The 22,917-nt window shown below is 34.3% G+C and overlaps 1 protein-coding gene across 8 annotated transcripts in view; it reads right to left on the reverse strand.

The window, feature by feature from the left end:
• The window catches only part of KIFAP3 (kinesin associated protein 3), a 196,560-nt gene that overhangs the window by 31,448 nt on the left and 142,195 nt on the right, over positions 1-22,917 (reverse strand). For 6 of the 8 annotated variants that reach the window (XR_461274.3, XM_007480753.3, XM_007480755.3 and 3 more), the window contains 2 exons: positions 20,904-20,989; positions 1,285-1,474 (listed from right to left, as the gene is read on the reverse strand). Coding sequence is in view for 7 of the 8 variants with exons in the window: in XM_007480753.3 (XP_007480815.1) it covers positions 1,285-1,474; positions 20,904-20,989 (276 nt within the window). In the remaining variant the exon portion in view is untranslated. Of the gene's footprint in view, positions 1-105; positions 325-1,284; positions 1,475-20,903; positions 20,990-22,917 lie in introns of those variants that run through there. The other 2 variants (XM_056815514.1, XM_056815515.1) reach the window with 1 other exon arrangement.

Here is a 22,917-nt window from a genome sequence, read left to right on the forward strand (position 1 = left end):
TGCTTTTACAGGAAATAGCCAAAAGTTTCTTACAGACCGATGGGCTTAAATTAGATGACTCAGGCATTCAAACAAATCTTCCCTTGTGTTACAAATTTACCTGATGTTTCCGAAGATCCTAGAGTGGTATGGGATAAAAGGAACGAAGCTGACATTATCTAGATTTTGAAGAGACATTTGATGAGGTGCTACAAAGATTCATTTATTAGATAAGAGTTCATGGGAAAGTGGATGCAACAGACCAGAAACAGGAAAATGTAGACTTTTTGCTACCTCGAAAGGTATTTGTGGTATTTTTATTTTCTGTCAACTTTCCACGTGCACCTAAAGCAGAAGAAAGAGGGCAAGAAAGAGAAGTATCCAGGAATCAAAGTATAAGATACAGCAAGAGATTTATTCACAGTTTATGAGAGGGAATAGCACTCATTCTTTATACCACACTCTCCAAAATAAATTTACTTTTTGACACCAAATGTTGCTGCTTTCTCATTTCAATTATAATTTCAGTACCTAAAAATGGACAAAAAAATTTGTTTGGGCTCATTAGAGATCAGCTTTTTTGGCAATAGGGTTCTTTGAAAAAGTGGACAATATTAAATGTAGTAAAGTCCCTAATGCCAGAGCCCTTTACTGTTATCAGTCTTTTCACACTTCCTTTGTACTCTGTGATCTAGCTATACTGACATACTTGAATTCTGTAATTTCTCTATAGGTAGTTCTATCCACTGTCTCTGTGAATTTGTACTAATGACCCCTAGGCCTGGAATGCTCTGCCATTCAAGTTGGCCTCTTTGTTTTCACAGCTTTCTTCCAGACTCAGTTCTAGTTTTACCATTTGCACAAGGCCTTTACCAGTCCCTTCCCAGTGCTTCCCCCTCCCCGATTTTAGGGACTTCTACTCTCAGATTATCTTCCCTCTAATCTGTAAATATTTCCTATGTACTATAAAGAGAAGTTAGTGATTCAGACAAAACCAACTATTTAAATATTTTTTCACTTGAGCATAATTTTCAACGTTATACTGGCAATCTCCTTTATCCCACCTTTTTTAGAAGCATTTAAAGCCTGGATGTGAAAAGCTATTGATAGATTGAATCCTAAACTCTCTGCTGTGGCGACATTTTGTCTAAATATCTTAATAACATTTATCTAAACAACATTCTTGTTAGGCTTGGAAATAACCCAAGTTGGCAAATCAAAACTCCAATTTATAGTATGCAATAATACTTTTATATTTAACTGGTGTTTCAGGAAAAGACAGGAAAATTCTTGGTGCCATCTTACCTGAACTGTAGAACAGGTCAGGTCTTTCAAGAATATCTGCTTCATGGATATATGGTTCAATTCGATCATCTCCATATAAGTACTGTTCACTCTCATCCATCTGACGACTTTCTACCATCTCAAGCCACTGAGAATTATGCCAGCGGAACTTCTCACTCTGAATTTTCTTAGCCCATTCTTCATCATACTCCTGTTGAGAATCAGTTAGAGTCAACTGCTACATTATATAGTCAATAAAGGATTTCTTTGGTACATGAATACATTTAAGTAGTAATAATATCTATTTCAGGAAAGTAATTTTGGCTATCTTTCCACGAGCCAGAAGAAATGTTTAAAAACTGAATATGACTATCTTCAACAATTTAAAAAAATCATAGGTGTTAAGGAGGCAGACATTCTAAAAAGTCATTCTTATATTCAACTTTCAAGGTCAACTTCATCAGTTGCAAAAAAAGTAATAAACATTTCTTCTTTATGACAAACTCATGGTTGATTTAACTCCCATGGAGGCTAATTCAAACACCCTGTAAGGAGTTTAAATCTCATAAACTATCTAAAAGAGATTGGCAGCACTTATATAAGCAATCAAATTTCAGTGTTCCAAGAGGTCTTATGGGCTGTAATTGTTTGTGACATTTTGGACAGCTAGCTAGTTTTATGTTTACATTCTTTATGTTTGGATAACACTTTGCAATAAATAAAATACACAGCACCAAAATATATTATATACTTTTCTTTATAAGTAAATTTTAAATGCTTCATGAGGGTTTTAATTTCTAGAAGATAAATAACAAAATTTATAGACTGGTTTTTGTCCCAACTATAGATAAATTGGAAAGTTTTATTTTCTATTATTTCCTTTTTTGGTACTTCTCTTTATGCATTACCAGGCAACAGAAGAGCAATAAAGCTGAGACTTTAAAACATCTTGTGCCATTGGATGAAAAAATCAAAAGTTATTTTCTCCTTTTAATCATTAATATTTTTATTTTAAGGCAAGACAACAGAAGAAATTAGAAAAAAATGACATCTCACATGGACTATTATATTAGCCTCCTAATTGTGCTTTATCTCCCTACTTCAGTTTCTCCTATTTCCAATGTTTCTTCTATAGAGCTACCAATTATCATCTTCATAAAGCACTTAAATCCAAACCCATAATTCCCTTGCTTAAAAGACTTCAGGGGCTTCCTACTTCTTCTATGTTATCATAGAAACTCCTGAGACTGGCACTTTAGGTTCTTCATAATAAGACTTCAATCTACCTTCGCAGCCTGATCCCAAGCACTATTACCTTTATTCACTTTACATTCTCAACTGGAGAAACTATTCCTCAAATCTGACATTCTAGCTCCCACCTCTGTGTATTTGAATAAAATATGAACTAGTCTTAGAATGTGTTCTCTCATCTTAGAATGAATTTGGGTGCATCCTAAGGTCAAAATGCTTCTCTTCCTTCGGTGTCACATACTTTATAAAACCTTCCCCAATTTGCCTAAAATGTAATGTTTAACTGCCTTATGTTTCCTTATAACCTGCCTTTGTGGGGAGCTTGAGTGCTAGATAGACAATTATCTTTACTCTCAAGTTTAGTCATCTCCTAGAGTTTCCCTTCACCCCTGAGTTCATTTTTCTGGGGAAAAGGATGGAAGAAATCAGAGTGGAATAAGCAGGGAGAAGAGAGGGAATGGAAGTGGGAAACTCCTGCTATTAAGCCATGAGACATGATCTGAGGAATTTGGCCTGATCCTATGTTGCAATCAGAATGGCAAGAAAGGCAGCACCAGGGGTTTGCAGTTTTAGGATGGTGGAAGTAGGACAAAGGGACAGGGTTGATCCTGTGATACTTTTTACCTTCTGGTAAAGCTGCTCTTCTTTCCCAGTTAGTCAGCTGTCCATTTATTATTTACCTATTACTTTCAATTTAGTTTTCATTTGCTACTAACAGTCTTGTTGGCCAGAAAAAAAATACTAAACTGCATACATATTTTTTAGGCTTATAAATGGAGACAGGATAAGAGTGTTCCCTGTTCTAGAAAAGTGACAATTTTGTTCAGTCTGGACTCAAAGACTTAAGGGATATTTTATAACAACTGAGCAAAAAGGAAAGAGACAATATAATGACTTTGGAATTCAGATACTTCTAAAAATAAAACTGGGACTGGTCAGAAGAGCAGATTGTGAAAGGACTTAAAGCATGAACATTTTTCCCCTTTTGTTTGCTGAGATCATATGGTAGTTTTTGACACAGGAGATTTTTTAAAAGCAAGTCATTCTCTAGAAAGGGAGGGGAGTGAATTTCTTGGAAATGGTAAACTATATCCCTCAACACAAAACAGGGTGTTTGGAAACTCCTCTGACAGGTGGTTGTATGAGCATGCTCAATACATCTACTAACTTATGGATGACTGGCTTAGCTCCCTTCCCACCACGTGTAAAAATAAATCCCTTGATGAAAGGGTTTGTAATGGACACCAAAAATGCTTGAAATGAACATTATTAAGAGTCAGCTCCCTAGGTATAGGCTAGCACAGGAAGGCTGCTTAGGTGACATGTGAAGCTTTTAAATGTGGCACTCAGTCAAGTCTTGGTTCTAACTTCAAAAATACATGCTGAGGATTCTGGGTGGAGATTTTTGTTCTGGTTGCCTCCAGTAAAGGGAAGGGAAGAAGCATTTATTAAGTACCTACTAAATGTTTTACAAATATCTCATTTGATCCTCATAACAACCTTGGGAGATAGGTACTATTATAACACAAATACACACATGTACCTACCCCCTCCCTTTTGAAGTTGAGGAAACTGAAGCAGACAAAGGGTAAGTGACTTGCTCACACAACTAGAAAGTGTTTGAGGTCAAACTTGAACTCAAGTCTCTGGACTCGAGGCTCAGTATATTATATCCAAAATAGCATCTAGATGTCTTTAAACAACTATACTAAGTGATCAAACCATGGGGTTGGTCTGGGATTTGAACTTCTGGAGGCTTTCTTTCAGCTCAGTATTAGGTACCTTCTATGTGTCAAGCACTCTGATAGGCATAAGATAAAAAGATAAAGAGTGAAGTGCACACACAATTTTGTTTCTTGGCTATCTGTGTTGTTCATATCCCGTTTATCATATAATTAAAGCCACAAAGATAAGAGCCATGTCTTATTTGGTGTCTATATCTCCCTTGTTCTTAGGACTATGCTCAGCATATAGCAGGTACTTAATATAGTCAGTTAACTTTTAATAAGTACCAATTATGTGCCAACTACTATGCTAAACACTGAGGATACAAAGGAAGGCCAAATAGAGTTCTTGCACTCAAGAAGGTCACAGTCAAATCAGAGACACAATACACAAACAACAAAGTACAAACAAGGTGAATATAGGATAAAATGGAAACGAATAAACAAAGGGAAGGAACTAATACTTAGGGGGATCAGGAAACATTTCTTGTGTAAGGCAGGGTTTTCTAAGAGACTTGAAGGAAGACATGGAAGACAGAAGTGGAAATGAGGAAGGAAAACACTCTAGTGATAAATGGTTTTTCTGAATCTTCAAGTGATTTTAATTATTTTGCTAAGCATATCAACACTATGCTTAGACATCACATAATACACATTCATGTAATTGGCTTCTGTATCCTATGTACATATTCCAAGAACATTTTCAATCATTAAAACAATAGGACCATCTAAGAGAGTGATCAGGCCTTTTTTCATTGAACTGTGTGATAAAACTAGGCTTCTTGAACTTTGAAAGATGAGAAAGAAACTGATGATCTGACATCCTACTAACTTATCTTGCCTGCTTTGAATCCTGGCCAAGTGTGCAAATAATGTCATTTCAGAAGAATATTTTCCCATAAAATGGCATGTTACCAAGTGTTTTTAGGGGGTTGTGGAGTATAGTATAGATTAATTGACTAGTTAGTATAGATTAATTGACTAGTTAGCAAATAATGAAATTTCCCCTGTTATATTCCCATTATACACATAAGTCAAAGGGGACTGCTTAATTAAAAGCTGTCAGTTGAGATGAGTTTAGTTCATAGAGAAAAAGCAAAATATCATGTATCAAAATATCACTTTGGGGAAAGAAATTCTTTCACTGCATTTCATTTTCTCTAAGCAAATTTCAAGTCTCTAAAAATATTCAACTTTATAAAATCTTAGAATGAATTCCAGTCACAGAATGTTTTCTTGACAGCATAACAATAGTTTTTCTTGTTGATTCAGACACATCTGATTATTTAGGTAAATACATATGCTGGGAGGTATATATTATCTAATGAAGCTTTTTGAATTTTATTAAAGAATAGAAATTTTTAAGAGAATCAAATTGATTTGCATTTTTAGAGTACCAATTCCTAGTAGAATAATAGGAATTGAGAATTCAGCCAATAATCCAGTGAACATGACATAAAAGAGTTTTACTTATTCATCAAGAGGACTCTCTTGCTACCAGCATTAGATCTGCTTAATACTTGTGAAATGTTATAGATAGGAAAAAATAAAACAAAATACAAAATGTTAAACATAGACATAATAAATTTAGACAAATTAGTAAAAAACTTCTGCTTAAAAGAAAATTCTTCCTTACTCTAGGGATGATCGTCTTACATCCTCCAGTAAGACTTAATTATCCTAATTTAAGCAAAAATCTTCTCATAAGAAATGTATAGCAGAGGAGCTGTGCTCACATCACATATATTGTCTTTTGCCAAGTTCACATACATTGTTGTTGCCAACTTTAAGCTCTGTCAAGAAGACTCACAGATTTACTTAAATTAATGGACCAATACACAATGGGAACATAAGATTCTTAAAAGACTAGCTCTGTCTCTCTATCTCTATCTCTGACTTTCTCTTTGACAAAAGCTAAAAGAGAAACTAAAGAATCCATCTGTTTCTTTATGAAAGCTAGCCCAATAGCTATTTCATTTTCACTTATCAGTGTATAATTGCTTGCCTTCTACAAATAAACTAGTAGAGTTAGATAGAAACAACAATTTCTATCCCGCCTCTTCTAACATCCAAGATAACAATGAACTATATTTGCCTATCAAATTTTGGGTCTATCAGCTATGCTTTTTGGGTGGGAGGATCATTCTGCAGCATAGTTCTGCAGCTAATATTTCAAGTCAGTATAATTTGTTCTATCTTAAAGAATTGCTTTCACGAAAATATATGATATTATATGCAACAAGAAAAATACTTTGTAAGCTATGAAGGGAATAAGAGCTACAATTTAAGAAGGGATAAGGGCAAATGTTTGAGGTGGATAAGATGGTAACTAATGATACAGAGAAAGTGGAACTACTTAATTCCTACCTGCATTCCCCCCCCCCCCCAACCCCCTCACGAAGTTATCTTTATAATTGAGAAGACAGAACAACAAATCTCTTTAGAATGTACCTAGATGGGAACCTAATACACTGTTGGTGGAACTGGAAACTGATATAACCATTCTGGAGAGCTCTTGAACCATGCCCACAGGGTCATAAAACTGTATACTCTTTGATTCAGCAATACTGCTTTGGGGTGGTAACCCAAAGAGATCAAAGATAAGGGAAAAGGACCCACTTGCACAAAAACAGTTTTAGCAGCATTCTTTGTAGTGGCAAAGAACTGGAAACTGAGGGGCTTCTATCAGTTGGGAATGGATAAACCAGATGTGGTATATGAGTGTAATGGAATACCTATTGTGCTATAACAAGATTGACTTCAGAAAAACCTAGGAAGATATATATGAATTGATGCAAAGTGAAGTGAACAGAACCAGAACAGTATATAAAGCAACAGAAATACTGTATGATGATCAACTTGAGAAGGACTATATTACTGTCAGCAAAACAAGGTTCCAAGATAACACCAAGAGACTCATGATAAAAAATGCTATCCAAAGCCAAAGAAGGAATTGTTGAAATCTGATTGTAGATCAAAGAATGCCAATTTTCACTTTATTTCCTTCATGGGTTTTTTAATTGTATGTGTGATATATATCTTCTGACAAAGGATGGAGAATATGAAAATATGTATGGCATGAAAGCACTAGAATAACCTATAGGCCATTTGCTGCTTCAGAGATGGAGGGGAAGGAGGAAGGGAGAGAATTCGAATTGCAAAATGTTAGAAAACAATTGTAAAAAATTGTTTGTACATGTGATTAAAAAAAAGTAAAATATAGTTTAAAAAAAGGAGAATGTACATAGAGAGGACAACTAGATGACTCAGTGAATAGTGAGTCAGGCCTAGAGACAGGCAGTCTTGGGTTCAAAATGTGACCTCAGACACTTCCTAACTGTGTGACCCTAGCTAAGTCACTTAATCCCCACGGCAAAGCACTTATAGCTCTTTTGCCTTGGAACCAATACACAGCATTGGTACTAAGATGGAAGGTAAGGATTTTTAAAAAATGTACCTAGAGGACTTCAATAAGTTCAAGTTACATGAACTGTATGAACTACATATCACAAAATGCTGAATGAACTTGTGGATGTGATTACTGAACTAAAAACTATGGAGAATGAAAAAGATGCACTGAATGTGAGGAATGGGAAATGAAATACATTTCAAAGAGGGTTAAGAAAGTATGTGCTTCCAACTATAGGATGATGTTTGACACGGATTCTTGATAAAATGGTATAACATTGTTAAGGGATATATTTTGTAAACATGTACAAGGGGAGGCAATTATAAAAAGTCAGCATAAGTTTCCTAAAACAAGTTAAGCCAAACCTTATTTTCTTTTATGATGAGGTCACTAGTCTAATGATTGGGACAATGTTATAAAGAAAATAACTAGACTTTAGCAAGACACATGACAACATCTTTTTTTTTTTAAACCCTTACCTTACAACTAAGAATCAATACTATGTATTTCTTCTAAGACAGAAGAATGGTAAGGGCTAGGCAATGGGGGTTAAGTGACTTACCCAGGGTCACAAAGCTAGGAAGTATCTGAGGCCAGATTTGAATCTAGGACCTCTCATCTCTAGGCCTGGCTCTCAATCTATTGAGCTACCCAGCTGCCTCCTTCACAACATCTTTCACAAAATTCTTGTGGACAAAATAAGAAATCTAAAACTGATGTAACTATACTATTATCTAACATACAACTGCTTTATTAATTTGACCCAAAGAATAGTAATCCATAGACAGACAACCTGAAGGGATACCTAAAAAGTGCAAAAACTTTTCTTCCTTGGCCAGATTCATAAATAACTTAAATGAAGGATTATAAAATTTACAGTTGACAAGATGATATCAGAAACAAATAATTTATTGATGGAATTCAGATATAAAAATGCATAGACTTATTATAGACAGATTTAGAATAGATTTAGAGTATCAGCATAAAACTAGGAATACAATGAAGCATAATATTTCCATTTGGAATGAGAATCCTTGTAAGAAAAGACCAAAATAAAAAATTTTAAATGGTCAAGTGCTTGACTAACTGTCCTAAGCTTAATCATAAAAAGAATAAAGATATTCTAAACCTCCACATATTTTAGTCAAGGCATACCCTAAGAGCAATCTGTTGGTGTTAGTTGTCAGTCAAATGCTCATCTCTAACTCTTAAGTATTCTTCAAACATCAGGGGATAATTGTCAAAATTCACTCCCACTCTCAAAGAGCTGGCTGCCTCATAAAATGGAATTAAACAGGAATAATAGCTCATATTTATATCTCATATTAAATTCTGCAAAGTCTATTACACTTATGATCTCATTTGACTCTAACCCTGAGGGACCAGTGCCTAGCACAGTGCCTGGCACAAAGAAGGAAATTAATTAATTGTTGAATCCTACTGAATTTTACAGTTAAGGAAAATAAAACAGAGAGACTGTATGACCTACCCAGCATACCTCAGGTCAGTTTTTATAATACTAAGTCCATCCAACATTCTATCTAATATGTCACAATAGATTAAAAAAAGTCTTACAGTTGGGTTAAAAAAGCTAGGAGGTTTAGTAAACTGTATACTCATATCAATAGGGTGACATGGTAGGCAAAAAAAGACAATGAGACTTAAGGTGATAAGGAAAGAATCAAAGGATCATAGATTTAGATCTGCAATGCACATTTTAGAGGCCACTGAGCTCAATGCCATCATTATAGATGAGGCACAGACAGGTTAAGTGCCTTGCAGAGGGCCATATATCTTGGAAAATACTAAGGGAGGATTTAAATCCAAGTCTTTCTCATTTCAAGTCTAGCAACTTATTTGCTCTGGGAAAAGGAGAAGTTAGCAGCTCCATTCTGCCCTAGGGAGACAACTAGAAGTGCAGTTCTGCATAGGATGTCTTAAGATTAATGTTTAACAAGTTGAAGTCCAAGTAGAATAGAGCTATCAAACTCAAAGCCACAAGCTGCTTGAAAAACTCCCCAGAGTGGCCAGAAATAAATTAAGAATTGTTTAACAAACTAAATAAAAATACAACTATAATTTGTGGTTTTCTAAGTCAGTATGTTGCCTGCTAGAATCCATTCTATTTGAGTTGATACTATTGACCTAGAGTTTTAAGAAGGGTAATTTGGTGGCACAGAGCATCAAAATTGGCCCCAGACATATATTAGCTTTGTGACCCTGGGGCAAGTCATTTAATCTTGTTTGCCTCAGTTTCTTTATCTATAAAATGAATTGGATAAGGAAATGGCAAATAATTCTAGTATCTTTGACAAGAAAAACAAAATAAAATTCAAATAGGGTCCTGGAAGAGTCAAGACAGGACTGAAACCACTACCATCTACCATTACCAACAACAGCAACAGCAACAGCTCAAGATGAGGTTGATGTGGGGGCTGAAAAGCATTCCTTATAAGAACTCAAAGGACCCACAGATATTTAGTTTGCAGAGAAGGACAACATTATCAGTTTTTTAAATTTTTATTTCTTTTTATTTTTTAAAAAACCCTTACCTTCTGTCTTGGAATCTATACTGCGTATTGGTTCCAAGGCAGAAGAATGATAAGGGCTAGGCAATGGGGATTAAGTGCCTTGCCCAGGGTCACACAACTAGGAAGTGTCTGAGGCCAGATTTGAACCCCTCCTGTCTTTAGGCCTGGCTCTCAATCACTGAGCCACCCTGCTGCTTCCCAACATTATTGCTTTTAAGTACTTCAGGGGTTTGTGGAAGAGAGATTTTACTTAATCTCTTTATCTGGAAGATAAATTATTACAATATAAAGTAAGCCACTCTAGGGCAGAGTGCTGTTTTTTGTCTTGGTATTTCCCAGTACATTTTACCTAACTGTACATTTTACATAGTAGGCTCTTAATACATATTTGATGAATTGGATTGAACTTGGATAGCTTGACATTAGAAAAGATTTTCTAACAATTGCTAATGTCCAAAAATGGAATAAGATTTCTAGGTAACTGTGAATTCCATATCATTGTGTCTTTAAATGAGGGATGGAAGACCAATCATAACAGATATTATATTACAGAGTGGATTGATGCTTTGGGTGGGAGTTGGACTCCAAAGACCTCCAAAGTCCTTTGGTAATTCCATGACTATGAAACTTTTTTTACATATACCAGAGGGCAGTTTTGAAGAGATGAATAAATATTCATGGGGTTTTCACTGTGATTCTATATGACCAATATACACATTAATAATTGTTAATTGTGTACATTTAAATGCATTCATAGTTTGAGAAAGAAATCAGATTGTGAACTTTAAAAAATTCTCAGACCCTATTTCATAAGGTTTTGTTAAGACCATTCCCCATTTAAACAATGAAGGGACTTAGATCAGGAATGTGAGACCTCTACTCCACCCCTACTTAAGCATACTTTAGGGGAAGAAACTCCTTGCTGAACAATGAAAAATACTTAAACCCATACTTATAGTAAGGCAAAAGTTCTTAAGCTGTGCCTATTTTTAGATCTAATACAAAAGGGTGCTAAGTACCTATAAAGGTCAGGCAACTTGTGAGTTTACAAGGAGCAAAGAGGTGAGAACTTACTCAGAGGTTTTTCCAGGTGTGAACTTAATCAAAAGTTTAAGCCTACTTAGGTGTGAATTAAGAATGGTCTGTCCTTTGGAAACCATCTACTGTGATTGGTAGATGTGAGAACTTAGGGGAGGTGACATAGGAGAAAATTCCCTTTAAAAGGAGATGAAAAGCTGAGAGAAGGGTCTGTCAGAAGAATCTCTCTCTGGAGATGGAGCTTGCTGAACTGGTGTCTCTCTGAACATTAGAATCTTGCTTAGGACAAATCTTGTGGTGAGTGGATTGAAGACTGACTGATCTCTCTCTCTTAAGGCTGGCCTAAGCTGGCCTAGCCTTTTTTTCATTATTCCCTTTTTTTCTCTCTCTCCCTTTCTTTAATTCCTCATTTGTATTAATTAAAATCTCTATAAAACCCAGGTGACTTGGGTATATTTAATATTTGGGAATTTTCCCCTGGCGACCACCTTATATTTGATTAAAACAAGACACTGTCTTGAGACCATATTTTCTGCAGTCACAATTTAAGCCAAACACTCTTTTATCTACCATAGTTTATAACTCCCACTATTTTAATCACTACAGTTTTTACTTATACTTTCGTTAAAAAAAAAAAACAACCCAATGAACTACAACTTGAACCACTGTTGCCTTGTTTTTGATTATGTACTGACAGATAATTTTAATCTATTTAAACAGTAACACTAGTCTGAGGATTGGCTTCCTCAAGCATATAAAAATGTTTTATCAAGCAAAAGGCATTTTAACTAACACTAAAAATATTATATGATTATATTACTGTACTATAGCAAGTTTATAACAAAGTATTTTCAATACTTGGTAGCTTAAAGATAAATCTTTGTTATAACTTAGAGAAAAGTTACTTTATATGTACTTGGTTACATATTAAGGTCTTAAACTAAAAATTATGTTTTTCTTTGGGTTAAATAGTTTGAGAGAATAATCTCATATGTGAAAAATTAAAAGCAACCAGTCTGACTAATTACTTCTATATATTCCCTTTCTTGTAAAACAAACAAACAAACAAAACTTTACTTGCTCTCAAACCCAAAGATGGGCTTACATGTGGATTTTACACTTAAAAAATACCTTTAACCATTCTATAATGCTAAAATTTCAATTTTTTCAGGTTAATAGCCTCAGTAGGAAGTGTTATTAGGTTTTCAGATGTATCATAAAATATTCTACCTTGTTATACAGTTAATCTTCTGAGGTATCTGGCACTTATAAAGCAGCTTGACATCAAGATGTACAGTTGGTAACATTATTTTGAATATTTTCTTACTTCTTTATTCTTATTATAGTGATATAGCTTATAACACTCACAACTATGTCCTTTACAAACAATTCAATAAACATTAAGATCCTTGTATATTAAGACATTATGTTAGTCTTCAGGGAATGCAGAAATGACTTGTTACCAGTTCTTGTCCTAAAGGATCTTAATATCTTGTAAGGGAGAGGTCATACACAAAAATACATAGCTGCAATTAGAATGTGGTATGTGCAAAGTAAAACTGTACCCATGATGTAATAAACATTAGAGCTGACTATTTAAATGCTATTCTATTAAGTTCTAAAAAAAATCATATTCAACCAGATTTTTATGGGAAAAAAATCTTATCAATGAGCTATGAAATTCTGTTTAGGGATGCTGGGAAAAGAGACTAAGGACTAGTCTGTTCTTATTCCACTAATATCATATTGATCTGAATAGAGATTGTGCTCTTAAAATCAAATCTCCTGGAAGGAAAAATTCCTTTACATGTAAAAAATTTATTCAAATAAATAACTGCATATGTGTATGTATGTATTTATGTATGATATCTGTATTTACAGTGAAAGTTGAATGATTTGTCAGTTGAGGGAGGGGGTCAAGGTCCTGTATATTATAGTCCAGAAAGGATCCTATATACCACACCAAAAGGGGGTGCTTTGGGATTGTAGATTGAGATTATGGTAGTGGTGACCAAATTCTATTGGCAAATTCACAGGCTCAAATTATCATTAGAGAGAGTAGAGACCAACTCTTAAATTGTCCAAGTAGTTCACTTTATCTTTACCTCTTATCTTGAGAAGTTACGGGTAAACTATATCAGTTATTTAAAGGATAATTATAAACAACATTCTAATTTCTGTACAAACCACATTTAGGGTAAAAAGTACAAGTCACAACTTCCCTGTGTCTCATTATTTCTATGTGCAAATCAGTAATAAAACTATGATATGGAATAAAAACTTGTGATGGAGTTAAGACAACAAGAATCTTAGGTATATGACGAGGCAAACCATCTCTTTAAGACTCAAGTTTATTATTATTGTAATTGTTATTTTTAAAACCCTTACCTTCTGTCTTAGAACCAATACTGTGTATTGGTTCTAAGGCAGAAGAGGGGTAAGGGCTAGGCAATGGGGGTTAAGTGACTTGCCCAGGGTCACACAGCTAGGAAGTGTCTGAGGCCAGATTTGAACCCAGGACCTTCTGTCTCTGGGCCTAACTCTCAAAGTACTGAGTTACCCAGCTGCCTCCTCAAGTTTATTATTAAATGAAGCTGTTGGATTAGAAAATCACGAAGATCCCTTTTGGTTATAATAGGTTTGGACACAAATTCTACGATTAATATGATTTCATAAAGTTAAAGGAAATAACTAAGGAAAATATTTTTAAATTGGCAAAAATTTCAATGGTAAATAATGATGTAAATTTATGATTTCAACAAAAAAAATTTCACCACATATTAGCTAAAATCAACACACTGCAAACTCGTTTAAATAAAAATGGCATATATTTTCCCTAGGTAAATAAGCAAAGGAAGTTAATCACAGCTCAACTATAGCCAAGACTTGTCACTAAAATTTATCAGTAAGTTGGGCCACTGTGAGAACAATGTCAAGAGGTAGTTGTTTTCCTTCATTAAAAAAAAAATTCTAATTAAGAGCAGTGTGCCCTGGTATTCTCATGTTTAATCAAGAGCTTATTTTTTATTTAATGACTATAGTGTTTTGTTTTTGATTTTCTTCTTGTCGGAGACCCTAAGTGTCATGGAAGACTTATGGTTTGATTCTGTATGGAATGTGCCATCCTTTTTGAAGTTCTACTTCTAGTTTTGTTTACTATTGAACCATTGAAATATTATGAAGCGTTAAACAGCCTATTATCAGAGCCTGTTCCCTATCAGGAATACTCTTTGTCACTGGCTTCTGTCACACCTTGTATCTGATTAACACACTATAGGATAACATGGAACTACATAGATCTGCTTTGTGTTCTAACGCTAATGTAAAACAGATTTTCCTTTCTTCTTTAATGCAGCTGCCCTCTAATTGGGTCTGTAATATGGTTTATTTAATGTAATTTTTCATACTAAATTAAAGAAAGTTTAGAAAAATTTAGTTGCACATTTAAGGTTAAGGTATTAGCTGGAGCAAAATGATACACTGCTGTCTAAATTTCCTAAAGGAATACTTTATATACAATAGGATTATGAAATTTAATACATGCTTGACTTCTTTCTCACAAGAAGAGTCACAAATGTTATCCTTTAGGTTCCTGCTTGTGGCATTTCCATACCAGACCATAAAGAACAAGTGTCTCCTGGAACATGGAAGCACTGAGTAGGTTACCCTGTTCAATGCCAGTACAACATCATATCAAGTCAGACTATTAAGGAAACAATAACAATCACATGTGGTTAAGCAAAATAATTTGATGGTTTCTACCCTTAATTGTAATATTTTATCTTTTTAATATCTTTTTGTTGTAGTCTGGAAAGCAGCAATCACTAAAATAATAAAACATTGTGGCATACTGAAATGATGAATCAATGAAAGTGAGTAAACACAGAAGGGATCTGGATTCATTCTTGTGTATAGTATGTATGTGTGTAGGGCAAGGGCATACAAGAAAGTTCATTATATTTCTTGTTCTTTTGGTGTGGAAATAGCTTTGGAACCTCAAGAAGTAGTTGAAGTATATGACTGAAGGAATCTCTAAAATCTGGGGTTCTCTCTGTATATGTGGGGAAAACCAACACACACACACACACACACACACACACACACACACACACACAAAACATTAGAAAAAGATCCTAAAGTCTGTCTGATAGGTTCACATATGTGTGAGTGAATTCTAAAAGGAGGTTCATGCAACAGGTAAATGTTTCAAAAAGAGATACTTTAACTTATCCTGTAAAGCTTTGCCTTTTGTTCAAAGGGAATTGATAGTCCCAGAGTCTACATCTAAATGACATAGATTTGTCTCATTTTAAAAACAGAGCCAAAAGTTGATTTATAGTAAAGACAACCAGTTATCATGTATTAAACAGACTTTCATTTACATGTATCAAATATATTTTGCATGGGGTTGTTTTAGAATGAAGTCAGACAATATGTTTCAAAATAATAAGCTATTTGATACAGGATCATGATATTAATTTCAGATTATTACAGCAAGAACAGACAGGCTTTCAGCTTTTCAATAGCTGAAAGGGATACAATCTGTCCATCATTTACCAAAGGAAAAATGAATGCATGATTCTGTGAAGAAACCAAGTTTTCTTAGCCCCACCCATCAATGACCATGTTTGTCCCTTAGAAAAGGAATATTTTATTTCTCCCAGTTAGAAAGACTTTATGGTCTTATTACCAAACCATCACATACAACTGGACCCTTGGCTGCCCAGTGGGGCTCTATTTGTTAACTTCTATGTAAGGTACAATACTGAGCTACAATTTTGGTCATGGCCCCTTCTCTCTAAAGCACTGTTGGACATTTAATTTTTAGTGTTTCCTCAGCAGCTTTGTTTCTGGAAGTCCAGCACATATCTTTGAAATTCAAAGTTCTGAAGGCCTCCCTAGTAATTTAATATGGGAATCATCTAGTAATTTAGAGAATTTAAAGGAATCTCAAATCTATAACCAAACTAGAAATCATTAACTTATCCAGTGACATGTCCTTTTGAATTCCTTGGAGTGAAAATGGTTATGGAGGAAAGAGAAGGGTCATGGGGAGAGAAACTTCAAATTTCAACAAATGATTAGGTTATATTATATCTCCTCTCTCTTCCTTCATTTCTCCATTGTTCTGAAGGACTTGGAAAGGAGATGGTGGGGTCCAACTGAGCTGCTATTCCTAGAGGAAACTAAATGATTGGGGTTTGTTTTGGTTTCTAGGGAGTCTTAGTCAGTCAGGTGAAAACTTGGTGACAAGGCTACAGAGACTGATCAGCAAATCATGTAATCTACCATGGTACATACTGAAGCAAGACATCTGTTTCAATTCATCAATTGCAAGCTTGAGCCAAACTATATTAAACAACTCATCACTAGTGTAACATTTCCATAATTTCTGTGACAAATGCTACAGAAGGCTTGTAAAGCATCTAATTCTTCTTGATATTATTACAATCATATTTTGTCTGCTGAATAAAGTTAACTCTTTAAAAATAAAGAACAAAACACTTCTTTCCAAATATGTAGTTTGAGACTTTTTAATTTATAAAAATTAGTTATGGTGAAAATGTAGAAAATAGAGAATCTTTAAAAAAGCATCTATTTTTTACAAACATTTGTTATCTCTTCTTCTCATTGTTCTCCAAAGTGACTGAGAGTGGGGGTGGGACCACTTCACAATGAACATGAGAGACAAGCAAAACAAACTCTCACATTGGCCATGGCCCAAAATGCATGTCTCATTCTGGATTTTAAATCCCTAACCTCTCAAAAGGGGGTAGTTAGGCATGATTCATTTTTAGTCCAACTTGTAAAATCTTTCAACTCTAAAGATGATGTGTATAAATTGCCTTACTTTTACTAATTTCACTTTGGACATTAACATCAGTTCCTAGAGGTTTAACCTACTTTGCTCTGAAACATACTCATCATTTCCTATGGCACAATATATTACAGCTTAGGAAACAAAGTATTTTAGATATGTGTAGAGTGGGATAGTCACCACAGTAGTTCAGTTACTCCTTTTTACCCTTCACTCCTACCACTGACTCACTGCCCAGTTGGGGTTCCTGGTATAATTAGTTTAAACATCCCCTTATCTACTCAGGCAAATAGTTTAAAAGAATCTAATTCTCTTTATCACTATCAGTCTCTAGCCAAAGATAGTGTCCTGTTAAAAACACCTCAGAGTCAGAGCTATCTCTGGGTCTCCTGTGGGATGCTCCTTCTTAGTTGTTTTCTCCCAAATTCATTTCCAATAAGTATGCCCACAAAAACAAAGGTTATTTCTGTGGTTAATATTATTTATAAGGATTAACTAAGTATCTAAAACTTTTCCCAGGATCAGAAAATTTCAGGGGAAATTTCAAGGGGAAAAGGAACGTAGTTGGGAAATTTTACCAACACTGCATTTGTTCTGACCCTCTTCTTATGTCTGAGCAGCCTTATGCCCAGAATCCTGTCCACTAAACTAAAACTCATTCTAACATAATTTAGGGTTGGAGTAGAAAAACAGAAATAGTTGATATCTTAAAGTCCTCTGTTGACTATCTCTAATTTGTCATGTATATATATATATATATATATATATATATGTATATATATATATATATATATATATCTTGCCTGTATGTAGTTGTTTGTATAATATCTCTATTAGGTTGTTTTTTTTTTTGCCTTTTCTTTTTATCTCTAACTATTAATACAATTCCTAGCATATAAGTAGGTATATAATAAATGTTTGTTGAGTAACTGGTGGTTTGATTGCCTCTGCCTATGTTCCAACTATCTCAGTCCCCTAGCTTGTCCCAGATTCCTTCTCTTCAGAGTTCTGTGTGCCTTCTACTTGGTTCTTTAAAAAAATTTTTCCCCCTGGACTCAGTGTACTGATTTTTAAAGATTATTCTAAGACTTGGCCCATCACTCTTACTCTATCATAATGCTTCTTTTTTGGCATTAATTCATACCACATAGGTATCTTTTGGCCTGTCCCATCTTTTATCATTATATTAACATCTTGTAATCAAGCCCTTTTTATGATTAGAATATGGATGCTCCAAGACCACTCTTAAATATGGAAAGGTTCTCAAGGGATAATTTCCCTTAATATGCTGCTTCTATACAAGGCTATACCTAAATAATTCACACATTATGGCTATTTATAACATCAAATCTTAATTCAGTTATATATTGTTACTTTAGTTTTACCTGGTCTAGTACTTGCGCGAATCTTGCATCAAGAGATAACTATTTTAGAATGAACACTTTTTGTGTATGAATATATGCAGTAAAGGCAGCTTATCAGCACCCTTAACTATATACCTGGCCCTAATGTCTTAAGTTCCAGTGTTAACCCTAGAACAAAAGTTATCTCTAAGCCCCAAACAGAACTAAGATATGGCTGTTGCTATACTGTCTTGTTGACAGCATTCCATAAAGGCATTTCATGAATGATTAACTCATTTAAAAATAACCTAAATTATTTTTAAAATATTAAGTTAAAATTTATATATTATATATAAAAAATAAAAGTAAAAATAATATAAATTTAAAAAATTAAAAATAGAAAAAAGCAGTACCATACACATAGTAGATGCTTAATAAATGTTTGAGAAACTACTTTCCCACATCTGCTTTGCTTATTCCTCTAACTCTTAATGTCAGTTGGGGGGATAGCTTCAGGTTTCCAGGGTTGGATCCAGCCTTACCAAGCCAGATTCAGATGTTCACTGCAATAGAGCTATTCCCACATGACAGCATATACAGGCAGCTGTCTTATCATGCATCTTTATATACATTTCACTTGATTAACTCTTTGCAAAAGATACCAATTTAAATTATTTATTTATTTTTATTTTTTTATTTTTAAGGCCCTTACCTTCCCTCAATACTATGGATTGGTTCCAAGGCAGAAGAGTGGTAAGGGTTAGGCAGTGGGGGTTAAGTGACTTGCCCAGGGTCACACAGCTGGGAAGGGTCTGAGGCCATATTTGAACCTAGGACTTCCCATCTCTAGGTCAGGCTCTCAATCCACTGAGCTACCCAGCTGCCCTCTAAAGATACCAATTTTTGAGAAAGTAGGAAAGAAAACAACTGTTCCTTTAAGATGTATATCTCCTCCTTTTGGAAGAAGGAGACCCACACTTGGGACCCTTTCTTCCTCCTCCTCTTTTCTTCTCTTGACCAAACCATCCAGAACTCCTTGGGGGAAGGGTCATGATTCCAGGTTCTGCCTCTCACAACCCTGAGTCAATGTAGGTACTAAAAAAAGTTTGGCAAGTGCTACATGATACTCTTCTGCAATCTTGTTCCCAATGTCTCTTTTTCCTTCCTCTTTCCTGGCTACACAATCTAAGCTATGCACAATCATTTGAAAATGTTTCAAATCATTAATTAGAGAACTACAAATAAAGATATTCTGAATTTTCATCTCATATTTCTCAGTTTAGGAAAAGATAACAAAATACTGTAGAGGTCATGGGAAAATAAGCATACTAGACAGAAATCTAGAACAAATCTAAAAAAAATTGTTAAATTGTACATGCCCTTTGATCCAGATTACTAAAAGGCCTATACCCTAACATGATCAAAGAAAGAGAAAAAAGATCTTCATAAAAATATTCATAGCTGCTCTTTTAGTAGTAGGCAAAAATTGAAAAGGTGGGGTACCTACTTTTTAGGGTTGATTAAACAAATTATGGTATATGAATATAATGGAATATCCTTGAGCCACAAAAAATAATGAAATACATAGTTTCATGGGAAAACAGAAGAACTCTATGAACTGATGCAGAATGAAGTCACCAGAAGTAGAAGAACAATTTATACAATGGCAACATTACTGAGTAAAGCAATTTTTAAAGACTTTAGGATTCTGGTTAAAACAATGATAAATTGTAAATCTAGAAGACAAGACATTACTTTGTACCCACCTTTTGCCAAAGATGAGACAAATTTAAAATCCAGAGTAAATCATGAATTTTTGTCCAAGTCCAATATTGTATTTATTTTGTTAGACTATGCATATTTGTTATCAGATTTTTGTTTTTGTTTTTCAATTAGATGTGAGATTGTGGTAGGAAAAGATAATAAAACTTCTAAAATCAATAAATCAATAATTTAAAAATAAATAACATATTAAGAATAATTCCTTAAAAAATATAAAGGTGACACCAAGAAAAGACTAATTTGCAATCTATGTAACAAACTATATACACATGAATTGAAACCCTCTTCCAATGAATGGAAGATTGGTTGACCCAGGGTTTTCAGTATTCTTTGTAACTAAACTATCTGAGCTATGTAGCTGATTTACATATATATATATATAAACAAAGATAATAAATAATAAAAGTAATTAAATAATCAGCAAGCATATCCTAAAATATTTAATGCTTATAAATGTTTCAATTAAAGAAACCTATATTTGAACATAAACTTGATTGAAAATAAAGTCTCTAGTGTTTAAAATAAAAATTTAAACAATATTTTTGATACAACTCAAAATGCAAACTTATGTTTGCTCTGAACATACTGAATGAGCTAAGTATGGCTTTAGCTTATAAGTAAAAAAATTTTGCTTCATCAAAGTGACATTTAAAAAAATGAAAAAAGGGTATATCATATTGTATTTCAAAATGTGACACAAAAGAGTACCTTCTTGAATGGAAGGCATAATTATAGAGTACTTACCGCTATGATATCTAAGGTATTATCACAGACTTTTCGGATCTCATTATTTTTGTCATGCATTAGATCTATAAGATAAGCTGGAGCCTCTGGACAAAAATGGTTAAAGATACAAAGTGCATTTAAAGTTGATTTAGAATGTTCAGACATTTTAAGATTTCATTTAGAGTAAATTATAAATTATTTGAAAAAATAAGGAAGAATGAATAAAAATATATTATTTGGTGTGCTGAAAATTATGGCAATACATACAAAAATATATTTATGAAAGAAATCCTTTTTTTTTTGTTCTGAAATATTGCCAGAAATTATAATATAAATCAGTATATTTTTTCTGAATTGTTTTTATTGTGGTAGAACTCCCCCATACACACACATTTAAAAAACTAAACATTACAACATATTTCATGGATGTCACATGTTGTTACTGCATCTGTACATGGAGGGCAGTGAAATAGCTCAGTGAATTGAGAACCAGGATCATAAATGGGAGGTCCTGAGTTCAAATATGGTCTTAAGATACTTCCTAGCTGTGGGCCCTTAGGTAAGTCACTTAACCTGCCCTGCCTAGTCCTTACTACTCTTCTGCCTTGGAATGTAGGCCTGATTCTTAGATGGAAGGTAAGGGTTTTTTAAAAAAAGTTCATGTGAAAATCTGATCTACAGTGCTATACTATAAACATATCTATGCTTGGTTGTTATTTATTTTAAGGTATGGTCTAGAAATTAAAAATCCACTCTCAGATGCTTTCTAAAGCAAGTGTTCACTTCCTAAATCAAATGTTCTCTTTTACATGTCTTGCTTTGCATAGGCAGCACTAAGGAGAAATAATATATTTCCCAAAGATCTTTAGTTTATTTAAAAATCTTTGGCAGTACTTTCTAGATTCATTCTGGCAATACCATTTAAGCCATGTGAATCATCAGAAGTGTTCAGAAGCTCTCCATTATGCTAAGACTTGGGAGATTCTCTATTATGTCTTATATATGCAGAATCACAATATTATACAGTAGAGACACCTGTGGCTGCCTAATCCACCTCACACTTGAAAGGAACCCCCACTATAGCTCACCTAATTGATGATTATCTATGTTCTTCCTGAAGATCTCCAACAAGGGAGAACACACAACTTCTTGAGACAACCCATTCCACTTCTCAAAAGCTCTAAGTGGCAGGAAATTTATCCTGACTTCTTTCCTACACACTGACCTCTATGAAATTTACACTCATTATTCCGGGTTGTACCTTCTGAACCAAGAAGAATGAATCTAGTTCCTTCTCCATATGGCAGCCCTCCAAATTATTAAACACAATAATCACAATCTTAACCCTAAATCTTCTCTGATCCTCATATGTCAGAAGGTTAAGGTCCTTTGCCATCCTGGTTACCTTCTTCTGGTAACTCCCCATTTTACTAATGACTTCCTTAAACCTTGGCATCTGGACCTGAACATGATACTCCAGATGTGGTCCAACAAGGGCAGAATGCAATGGAACCATCCCTCTCTGTTTTTGGGAAACTATGCCTCTCATAATGCAGTTAGGATGGCATTCACTATTCTGGTTGCCACACCACACTGCTGTCTTTTAGTGAATTGTTTAAAACCCATAGAACTTTTTTCAGAGTTGTCTAACCATGTCTCCTTCACTTCATACTTGTGAAGTTGTGGGTTTTTTTGTATTCAAGTGTAAGACTACATTTACCCCTATTGAATTTCATTTTATTATAGTTAGCACAGTGGTCTGTCATTTAGTTTTGGTTATCTCTCCAAGCTTTGTGTCATCTGAAAATTTGATAAGCATCTCATTTATGCCTTTATCCAAGTTACTGAAAAATTTTTTTAATATGTACAGATCTCTGGGATGCTCCACTGGAAACTCCTCTGCTGAGACTGAACTATTAACAACTACAGAGTCCAGCTATTCCAACTGCATTTAATTATACTGTCAAGTCTTCATTTCTCCACCTTCTCTATGAGAACAGAATGAGATAATTTATGAAATACTTTATTAAAA

This window comes from Monodelphis domestica, chromosome 2, assembly GCF_027887165.1.
Source record: "Monodelphis domestica isolate mMonDom1 chromosome 2, mMonDom1.pri, whole genome shotgun sequence".
Taxonomy (NCBI): domain Eukaryota; kingdom Metazoa; phylum Chordata; class Mammalia; order Didelphimorphia; family Didelphidae; genus Monodelphis; species Monodelphis domestica.